Consider the following 12,623-nt stretch of genomic DNA (forward strand, 5'->3'; position numbering starts at 1 on the left):
GTGACCATGGCGATTATGTTGATTATGTTGATGTGGTGAAGAGTTTTATGATGTTGACAATGTTGACGATGGTGATGATGATGGTGATGATGGTGATGATGGTGATTATGTTGAATTGATGATTCTCATTATGGTGATGATCGTGATGATGGTGATAAAGGTGATGATGGTTGTGATGATGGTGATGATGATGGTGACGATGATGATGATGATGGTGGTGACCAAGGTGATGATGGTCATGAGGATGAAAATGGTGACGATGGTGATGATGGTGATGATGGTGACAATGATGGTGAAGATCGTGATGTTTGTTATGATGGTAATCATGGTGATGATGGTGATGTTGATGATGATGGTGATGATGGTGATAATGATGGTGATGATGATGACGATGGTGATGATGGTGATGATGATGACGAAGGTGATGATGGTGATGCTGGTGATTATGATGGTGATAATGGTGATAATGGTAATCATGATGATAATTCTGATGATTGTGATGATGATGGTGATGATGATGAAAATGTTTATTATGGTAATGATGTTGATGATGGTGCCAATGATGATGATGGTGCCAATGATGATGATGTTGGTTATAGTGACAATGATGATGTTAGTGATGATGGCGATGATGGTGATGATAGTTATGATGGTAATGATGTTGAAGATGGTGCCAATGATGATGATGTTGGTGATAGTGAAAATGATAATGATGGTGATAATAACAATGATGTTTATCATGATGATGATGTTGAAGATGGTGCCAATGATGATGATGGTCATTATAGTGACAGTGGTGACAATGGTGATGTTGGTGAAAATGGTGATAATGGAGATGATGGTGTTAATGGTTATGATGGTGATGATCTTGATGAATGTGCCAATGATGATGATGGTGGTTATAGTTATAGTGACACTGATGATGATGGTGATGATGGTGTTGATGGTGATAAAGGTGACAATGATGATTGTATTTATGATGTGGATTATGACGATGGAGATGATGGTTATCATGGTGACGATGATCGTGACGATGGTGATGATGATGATGACGATGGTGATGATGGTGATGATGGTGACCATGGTGATTATGGTGATTATGTTGAATTGACGATTCTCATGATGGTGATGATCGTGATGATGGTGATAAAGGTGACGATGATTGTGATGATGGTGACAATGATGGTGATGATGGTGATGATGATTGTGCCGATAGTGATGATGATGACAATGGTGATGATGCTGATGATTGTGATAATGGTGACGATGATATTGATAATCATGATGATGATGATGATGGTGCTGATGGTGACAATCGTAATGATGGTTATGATGGTATTGATGGTGATGTCGATGGTGACGATGATGATGGTGATGATGGTGATAATGGTGATGATGATGGAGATTATAGAGATGATGATGATGATGATGGTGATGATGGTGATGATGAGGAAGATATTGATGATTGTGACAATGGGGAAGATGGTGATGGTGATGATAATGCTGAGGTTGATTATGTTGATGAAGATTATGATGATGATGATAGTGATGATGGTGATGATGGAGATGATGGTGATGATGATGGTGATGATGTTGATAATGGTGATGGTGATGATGATGGAGATGAAGTTGATGATGGAGAAGATGTTGATGATGATGATTATGATGGTGATGATGATGATGGTGACGATTTTGATTATGGTGATGATGGTGCTGATGTTGCTAATGGTGATTGTGATGATGATGCCAATGATGTTGATGATGGTGAAGATGTTGAAGATGGTGATGATGGCGATGATGGTGACAATGATGGTGAACATCGTGATGTTTGTTATGATGGTGATCATGGTGATGATGGTGATGATGGTGATTATGTTGAAGTGACGATCCTCATGATGGTGATGATCGTGATGATGGTGATAAAGGTGACGATGATTGTGATGATGGTGTCGATGATGGTGACGTTGGTGACGATGGTGATGATGGTGACGTTGGTGAAAATGGTGACAATGGAAATGATGGTGATGATGTTGATGAATGTGCCAATGATGATGATGGTGGATATAGTGACACTGATGATGATGGTGATGATGGTGTTGATGGTGATAAAGGTGACGATGATGCTGGTGATTATGATGTGGATTATGACGATGGAGATGTTGGTTATCATGGTGACGATGATCGTGACAATGGTGATGATGATGGTTATGAAGGTGATGATGTTTGTGATGATGGTGACAATGATGGTTACGATGGTGACGATGGTGATGATGGTGACGATGGTGATGATGGTGATATTGATGGTGATGATGGTTATGATGGTGATGCTGGTGATGCTGGTGATTATGATGGTGATGATGGTGATAATGGTAATCATGATGATAATGCTGATGAATGTGATGATGTTGGTGATGATGATGAAAATGTTTATTATGGTAATGATTTTGATGATGGTGCCAATGATGGTGATGGTGCCAATGATGATGATGTTGGTTATAGTGACAATGATGATGTTGGTGATGATAGCGATGATGGTGATGATAGTTATGATGGGAATGATGTTGAAGATGGTGCCAATGATGATGATGGTTATTGTAGTGACAGTGGTGACAATGGTGATGTTGGTGAAAATGGTGATAATGGAGATGATGGTGATGATGGTTATGATGGTGATGATGTTGATGAATGTGCCAATGATGATGATGGTGGTTATAGTGATACTGATGATGATGGTGATGATGTTGTTGATGGTGATAAAGGTGATGATGATGCTGGTGATTATGATGTGGATTATGACGATGGAGATGGTGGTTATCATGGTGACGATGATGGTGACGATGGTGATGATGGTTACTATGGCGATTATGGTGATTACGTTGATGTGGTGAAGAGTTTTATGATGTTGACAATGTTGACGATGGTGATGATGATGGTGATGATGGTGATGATGGTGATTATGTTGAATTGACGATTCTCATGATGGTGATGATCGTGATGATGGTGATAAAGGTGATGATGACTGTGATGATGGTGATGATGGTGATGATGGTTACAATGGTAATGATGATGATGATGGTAATGATGGTGATGATGATGAAAATGGTTATGATGATAATGATGTTGAAGATGGTGCCAATGATGATGATGGTCATTATAGTGACAGTGGTGACAATGGTGATGTTGGTGAAAATTGTGACAATGGAGATGATGGTGATGATGGTGATGATGGTGACAATGATGGTGAAGATCGTGATGTTTGTTATGATGGTGATCATGGTTATGATGGTGATGATGGTGACAATGGTAATGATGATGATGATGGTGATGATGGTGATCATGATGCTGATGATGTTGATAATGGTGATGGTGATGATGATGGAGATGAAGTTGTTGATGGAGAAGATGTTGATGATGATAATGACAATGATGTTTATGATGATGATGATGATGATGGTGACGATGATGAAAATGGTTATGATGGTAATGATGTTGAAGATGGTGCCAATGATGATGATGGTCATTATAGTGACAGTGGTGACAATGGTGATGTTGGTGAAAATGGTGATAATGGAGATGATGGTGATAATGGTTATGATGGTGATGATGTTGATGAATGTGCCAATGATGATGATGGTGGTTATAATTATAGTGAAACTGATGATGATAGTGATGATGGTGTTGATGGAGATAAAGGTGACAATGATGATTGTATTTATGATGTGGATGATGACGATGGAGATGATGGTGAAGATGGTGACAATGGTAATGATGATGATGATGGTGATGATGGTGATGATGATTGTGCCGATAGTGATGATGGTGACAATGGTGATGATGCTGATGATTGTGATAATGGTGACGATGATGTTTATAATCGTGATGATGATGATGATGGTACTGATGGTGACAATCGTAATGATGGTTCTGATGGTATTGATGGTGATGTCGTTGGTGACAATGATGATGGTGATGATGGTGATAATGGTGATGATGATGGAGATTATAGAGATGATGATGATGATGATGGTGATGATGGTGATGATGAGGAAGATATTGATGATTGTGACAATGGTGAAGATGGTGATGGTGATGATAATGCTGATGTTGATTATGTTGATAAAGATTATGATGATGATGATAGTGATGATAATGGTGACGATGGTGATGATGGTGATGATGATGGTGATGATGTTGATAATGGTGATGGTGATGATGATGGAGATGAATTTGATGATGGAGAAGATGTTGTTGATGATGATTATGATGGTGATGATGATGATGAATGTGCCAATGATGATGATGGTGGATATAGTGACAATGATGTTGTTGGTGATGATAGCGATGATGGTGATGATAGTTATGATGGGAATGATGTTGAAGATGGTGCCAATGATGATGATGGTGGTGAAGGTGATGATGATTGTGATGATGGTGACAATGATGGTGACCATGGTGACGATGGTGATGATGGTGACGATGGTGATGATGGTGATATTGATGGTGATGATGGTTATGATGGTGATGCTGGTGATGCTGGTGATTATGATGGTAATGATGGTGATAATGGTAATCATGATGATAATGCTGATGAATGTGACGATGTTGGTGATGATGATGAAAATGTTTATTATGGTAATGATTTTGATGATGCTGCCAATGATGGTGATGGTGCCAATGATGATGATGTTGGTTATAGCGACAATGATGTTTTTGGTGATGATAGCGATGATGGTGATGATAGTTATGATGGGAATGATGTTGAAGATGGTGCCAATGATGATGATGGTGGTGAAGGTGATGATGATTGTGATGATGGTGACAATGATGGTGACCATGGTGACGATGGTGATGATGGTGATGATGGTGGCAATGGTAATGACGATGATGATGATGATGATGGTGATGATGGTGATGATGATGAAAATGTTTATTATGGTAATGATTTTGATGATGGTGCCAATGATGGTGATGGTGCCAATGATGATGATGTTGGTTATAGTGACAATGATGATGTTGGTGATGATAGCGATGATGGTGATGATAGTTATGATGGGAATGATGTTGAAGATGGTGCCAATGATGATGATGGTTATTGTAGTGACAGTGGTGACAATGGTGATGTTGGTGAAAATGGTGATAATGGAGATGATGGTGATGATGGTTATGATGGTGATGATGTTGATGAATGTGCCAATGATGATGATGGTGGTTATAGTGATACTGATGATGATGGTGATGATGTTGTTGATGGTGATAAAGGTGATGATGATGCTGGTGATTATGATGTGGATTATGACGATGGAGATGGTGGTTATCATGGTGACGATGATGGTGACGATGGTGATGATGGTTACTATGGCGATTATGGTGATTACGTTGATGTGGTGAAGAGTTTTATGATGTTGACAATGTTGACGATGGTGATGATGATGGTGATGATGGTGATGATGGTGATTATGTTGAATTGACGATTCTCATGATGGTGATGATCGTGATGATGGTGATAAAGGTGATGATGACTGTGATGATGGTGATGATGGTGATGATGGTTACAATGGTAATGATGATGATGATGGTAATGATGGTGATGATGATGAAAATGGTTATGATGATAATGATGTTGAAGATGGTGCCAATGATGATGATGGTCATTATAGTGACAGTGGTGACAATGGTGATGTTGGTGAAAATTGTGACAATGGAGATGATGGTGATGATGGTGATGATGGTGACAATGATGGTGAAGATCGTGATGTTTGTTATGATGGTGATCATGGTTATGATGGTGATGATGGTGACAATGGTAATGATGATGATGATGGTGATGATGGTGATCATGATGCTGATGATGTTGATAATGGTGATGGTGATGATGATGGAGATGAAGTTGTTGATGGAGAAGATGTTGATGATGATAATGACAATGATGTTTATGATGATGATGATGATGATGGTGACGATGATGAAAATGGTTATGATGGTAATGATGTTGAAGATGGTGCCAATGATGATGATGGTCATTATAGTGACAGTGGTGACAATGGTGATGTTGGTGAAAATGGTGATAATGGAGATGATGGTGATAATGGTTATGATGGTGATGATGTTGATGAATGTGCCAATGATGATGATGGTGGTTATAATTATAGTGAAACTGATGATGATAGTGATGATGGTGTTGATGGAGATAAAGGTGACAATGATGATTGTATTTATGATGTGGATGATGACGATGGAGATGATGGTGAAGATGGTGACAATGGTAATGATGATGATGATGGTGATGATGGTGATGATGATTGTGCCGATAGTGATGATGGTGACAATGGTGATGATGCTGATGATTGTGATAATGGTGACGATGATGTTTATAATCGTGATGATGATGATGATGGTACTGATGGTGACAATCGTAATGATGGTTCTGATGGTATTGATGGTGATGTCGTTGGTGACAATGATGATGGTGATGATGGTGATAATGGTGATGATGATGGAGATTATAGAGATGATGATGATGATGATGGTGATGATGGTGATGATGAGGAAGATATTGATGATTGTGACAATGGTGAAGATGGTGATGGTGATGATAATGCTGATGTTGATTATGTTGATAAAGATTATGATGATGATGATAGTGATGATAATGGTGACGATGGTGATGATGGTGATGATGATGGTGATGATGTTGATAATGGTGATGGTGATGATGATGGAGATGAATTTGATGATGGAGAAGATGTTGTTGATGATGATTATGATGGTGATGATGATGATGAATGTGCCAATGATGATGATGGTGGATATAGTGACAATGATGTTGTTGGTGATGATAGCGATGATGGTGATGATAGTTATGATGGGAATGATGTTGAAGATGGTGCCAATGATGATGATGGTGGTGAAGGTGATGATGATTGTGATGATGGTGACAATGATGGTGACCATGGTGACGATGGTGATGATGGTGACGATGGTGATGATGGTGATATTGATGGTGATGATGGTTATGATGGTGATGCTGGTGATGCTGGTGATTATGATGGTAATGATGGTGATAATGGTAATCATGATGATAATGCTGATGAATGTGACGATGTTGGTGATGATGATGAAAATGTTTATTATGGTAATGATTTTGATGATGCTGCCAATGATGGTGATGGTGCCAATGATGATGATGTTGGTTATAGCGACAATGATGTTTTTGGTGATGATAGCGATGATGGTGATGATAGTTATGATGGGAATGATGTTGAAGATGGTGCCAATGATGATGATGGTGGTGAAGGTGATGATGATTGTGATGATGGTGACAATGATGGTGACCATGGTGACGATGGTGATGATGGTGATGATGGTGGCAATGGTAATGACGATGATGATGATGATGATGGTGATGATGGTGATGATGATGAAAATTGTTATGATGGTAATAATGTTGAAGATGGTGCCAATGATGATGATGGTCATTATAGTGACAGTGGTGACAATGGTGATGTTGGTGAAAATGGTGATAATGGTGATGATGGTTATGATGGTATTGATGGTGATGTTGATGGTGACGATGATGATGATGGTGATGGTGATGATAATGGAGATGAAGTTTATGATGGAGAAAATGTTGATGATGATGACGATGGCGATGATGATGATGATGGTGACGATTTTGATTATGGTGATGATGGTGCTGATGTTGCTAACGGCGATGGTGATGATGATGCAGATGATGTTGATGATGGTGAAGATGTTGAAGATGGTGATGATGGCGATAATGTTGAAAATAATGATGACGATGGTGCTGACCAAGGTGATGATGGTGATGAGGATGAAAATGGTGACGATGGTGATGATGGTGATGATGGTGACAATGATGGTGAAGATCGTGATGTTTGCTATGATGGTAATCATGGTGATGATGGTGATGTTGATGATGATGGTGATGATGATGTGGATTATGACGATGGAGATGATGGTTATCATGGTGACAATGATGGAGACAATGGTGATGATGATGGTGATGATGGTGATGATGGTGATGATGGAGATGTTGATGGTGATGATGGTTATGATGGTGATGCTGGTGATGCTGGTGATTATGATGGTGATGATGGAGATAATGGTAATCATGATGATAATGCTGATGAATGTGACGATGTTGGTGATGATGATGAAAATGTTTATTATGGTAATGATTTTGATGATGGTGCCAATGATGGTGATGGTGCCAATGATGATGATGTTGGTTATAGTGACAATGATGATGTTGGTGATGATAGCGATAATGGTGATGATAGTTATGATGGTAATGATGTTGAAGATGGTGCCAATGATGATGATGGTGGTGATAGTGAAAATGATGATGATAGTGATAATGACAATGATGTTTATTATGATGATGATGATGATGATGATGGTGACGATGATGAAAATGGTTATGATGGTAATGATGTTGAAGATGGTGCCAATGATGATGATGGTCATTATAGTGACAGTGGTGACAATGGTGATGTTGGTGAAAATGGTGATAATGGAGATGATGGTGATAATGGTTATGATGGTGATGATCTTGATGAATGTGCCAATGATGATGATGGTGGTTATAGTTATAGTGACACTGATGATGATGGTGATGATCGTGTTGATGGAGATAAAGGTGACAATGATGATTGTATTTATGATGTGGATGATGACGATGGAGATGATGGTTATCATGGTGACGATGATCGTGACGATGGTGATGATGATGGTGACGATGGTGATGATGGTGATGATGGTGACCATGGTGATTATGTTGATGTGGTGAAGAGTTTTATGATGTTGACAATGTTGACGATGCTTATGATGGTTACAATGATGGTGATGATGGTGATGATGGTGATTATGTTGATGAATGTGCCAATGATGATGATGGTGGTTATAGTGATACTGATGATGATGGTGATGACGTTGTTGATGGTGATAAAGGTGATGATGATGATGATGGTGATTATGATGTGGATTATGACGATGGAGATGGTGCTTATCATGGTGACGATGATGGTGACGATGGTGATGATGGTGACCATGGCGATTATGGTGATTACGTTGATGTGGTGAAGAGTTTTATGATGTTGACAATGTTGACGATGGTGATGATGATGGTGATGATGGTGATGATGGTGATTATGTTGAATTGACGATTCTCATGATGGTGATGATCGTGATGATGGTGATAAAGGTGATGATGACTGTGATGATGGTGATGATGGTGAAGATGGTTACAATGGTAATGATGATGATGATGGTGATGATGGTGATGATGATGAAAATGGTTATGATGGTAATGATGTTGATGGTGCCAATGATGATGATGGTCATTATAGTGACAGTGGTGACAATGGTGATGTTGGTGAAAATTGTGACAATGGAGATGATGGTGATGATGGTTATGATGGTGACAATGATGGTGAAGATCGTGATGTTTGTTATGATGGTAATCATGGTGATGATGGTGATGATGATGATGATGGTGATGATAACGTGGATTATGACGATGGAGATGATGGTTATCATGGTGACGATGATGGTGACAATGGTGATGATGATGATGATGATGTTGATGATGATGGTGACCATGGCGATTATGGTGATTATGTTAATGTGGTGAAGAGTTTTATGATGTTGACAATGTTAACGATGGTTATGATGGTGACGATGATGGTGATGATGGTGATGATGGTGATTATGTTGAATTGATGATTCTCATGACGATGATGATCGTGATGATGGTGAAAAAGGAGACGATGATTGTGATGATGGTGACAATGATGGTGACCATGGTGACGATGGTGATGATGGTGACAATGGTGGCAATGGTAATGATGATGACGATGGTGATGATGGTGATGATGTTGAAAATTGTTATGATGGTAATGATGTTGAAGTTTGTGCCAATGATGATGATGGTGAAGATGTTGAAGATGGTGAAGATGGCGATGATGGTGACAATGATGGTGAACATCGTGATGTTTGTTATGATGGTGATCATGGTGATGATGGTGATGATGGTGATTATGTTGAAGAGACAATCCTCATGATGGTGATGATCATGATGATGGTGATAAAGGTGACGATGATTGTGATGATGGTGTCGATGATGGTGACATTGGTGATGATGGTGATGATGGTGACGATGGTGACCATGGCGATTATGGTGGTTATGTTGATGTGGTGAAGAGTTTTATGATGTTGACAATGTTGACGATGGTGATGATGATGGTGATGATGGTGATTATGTTGAATTGACGATTCTCATGATGGTGTTGACCGTGATGGTGACGATGGTGACGATGGTGATGATGGTGACGATGGTGATGATGGTGATGTTGATGGTGATGATGGTTATGATGGTGATGCTGGCGATGCTGGTTATTATGATGGTGATGATGGTGATGAAGGTGATAAAGGTGATGATGATTGTGATAATGGTGATGATGATGGTGACGATTGTGACGATGGTGATGATCGTGACGATGGTGATGATGGTGATGTTGATGGTGATGATGGTTATGATGGCGATGCTGGCGATGCTGGTGATTATGATGGTGATGATGGTGATAATGGTAATCATGACGATAATGCTAATGATTGTGACAATGATGGTGTTGATGATGGTGATTGTTATAGATAGAGAATTTAGGTTAAAAAGGGCTTAAGTTAAAATGTGATGATTAATCATAAAAGGGGAAGCCAGAATAGACAGGGAGCTACCATAAAAGTTCAGCTAGACAATGTTATAACAAACAGAGATTTTCATGGTCACAGTGAGACATGTAGGAGCCAAAGATTGATAAAAGGAGTGAGAAACAGAATTTAGTGTGTGTAGAGTTCGTAGTGTACGTAACAAACATGATAATTACAAATGCAAGTGTACTTCGGATGATTTTGCAAAAACTAACCAATTAAAACAGTGTTAAAAAGAAGGGGAAGGACAAACAAAAAAGGTATAAAAATCAATGCACTGTATGTATCGGGGCTTGACTTGGCGAGAAGCCAGATGAGTCCAACTCTGCAGACTTGTGAATAAAGCTTGTCGTGTCATCAATTTTAAAGAGACTCGTGTGAGAATTTGTACTTCTGACAGTGATGATGGTGATGATGGTGATTATGTTGAATTGACGATTCTCATGATGGTGATGATGGTGATGATGGTGATAAAGGTGATGATGATTGTGATGATGGTGACGATGGTGACGATGGTGATGATGGTTACGATGGTGGCAATGCTAATGATAATGATGATGGTGATGATGGTGATGATGATTGTGCCGATAGTGATGATGGTGACAATGGTGATGATGCTGATGATTGTGATAATGGTGACGATGATGTTGATAATCGTGATGATGATGATGATGATGATGGTGACAATGGTAATGATGGTTATGATGGTATTGATGGTGATGTCGATGGTGACGATGATGATGGTGATGTTGAGGAAGATAGTGATGATAGTGACAATGGTGAAGATGGTGATGGTGATGATAACGATGATGGTGATTATGGTGATGAGGATCATGATGATGATGATGGTGACAATGGTGATGATGGTTATGATGGTATTGATGGTGATGTTGATGGTGACGATGATGATGATGGTGATGGTGATGATAATGGAGATGAAGTTTATGATGGAGAAAATGTTGATGATGATGACGATGGCGATGATGATGATGGTGACGATTTTGATTATGGTGATGATGGTGCTGATGTTGCTAACGGCGATGGTGATGATGATGCAGATGATGTTGATGATGGTGAAGATGTTGAAGATGGTGATGATGGCGATAATGTTGAAAATAATGATGACGATGGTGCTGACCAAGGTGATGATGGTGATGAGGATGAAAATGGTGACAATGGTGATGATGGTGATGATGGTGACAATGATGGTGAAGATCGTGATGTTTGCTATGATGGTAATCATGGTGATGATGGTGATGTTGATGATGATGGTGATGATGATGTGGATTATGACGATGGAGATGATGGTTATCATGGTGACAATGATGGAGACAATGGTGATGATGATGGTGATGATGGTGATGATGGTGATGATGGAGATGTTGATGGTGATGATGGTTATGATGGTGATGCTGGTGATGCTGGTGATTATGATGGTGATGATGGAGATAATGGTAATCATGATGATAATGCTGATGAATGTGACGATGTTGGTGATGATGATGAAAATGTTTATTATGGTAATGATTTTGATGATGGTGCCAATGATGGTGATGGTGCCAATGATGATGATGTTGGTTATAGTGACAATGATGATGTTGGTGATGATAGCGATAATGGTGATGATAGTTATGATGGTAATGATGTTGAAGATGGTGCCAATGATGATGATGGTGGTGATAGTGAAAATGATGATGATAGTGATAATGACAATGATATTTATTATGATGATGATGATGATGATGATGGTGACGATGATGAAAATGGTTATGATGGTAATGATGTTGAAGATGGTGCCAATGATGATGATGGTCATTATAGTGACAGTGGTGACAATGGTGATGTTGGTGAAAATGGTGATAATGGAGATGATGGTGATAATGGTTATGATGGTG

General features: G+C 39.2%; 2 protein-coding genes across 2 annotated transcripts; both read left to right on the forward strand.

Moving 5' to 3' along the window:
* Positions 1 to 3,081: 3,081 nt before the first annotated feature.
* Positions 3,082 to 4,472, forward strand: LOC138746690 (serine-aspartate repeat-containing protein C-like; the record flags this gene model as incomplete). Its single annotated transcript, XM_069904986.1, has 5 exons — positions 3,082 to 3,341; positions 3,527 to 3,894; positions 4,009 to 4,071; positions 4,123 to 4,302; positions 4,411 to 4,472. Coding segments are annotated over exons 1-5 (933 nt in total), but the record flags the coding sequence as incomplete, so codon positions are not given.
* A 1,109-nt stretch (positions 4,473 to 5,581) lies between these two features.
* Positions 5,582 to 6,972, forward strand: LOC138746691 (serine-aspartate repeat-containing protein C-like; the record flags this gene model as incomplete). Its single annotated transcript, XM_069904988.1, has 5 exons — positions 5,582 to 5,841; positions 6,027 to 6,394; positions 6,509 to 6,571; positions 6,623 to 6,802; positions 6,911 to 6,972. Coding segments are annotated over exons 1-5 (933 nt in total), but the record flags the coding sequence as incomplete, so codon positions are not given.
* Positions 6,973 to 12,623: the final 5,651 nt, after the last annotated feature.

Source organism: Narcine bancroftii, chromosome 12 (assembly GCF_036971445.1).
Source record: "Narcine bancroftii isolate sNarBan1 chromosome 12, sNarBan1.hap1, whole genome shotgun sequence".
Lineage (NCBI taxonomy): Eukaryota > Metazoa > Chordata > Chondrichthyes > Torpediniformes > Narcinidae > Narcine > Narcine bancroftii.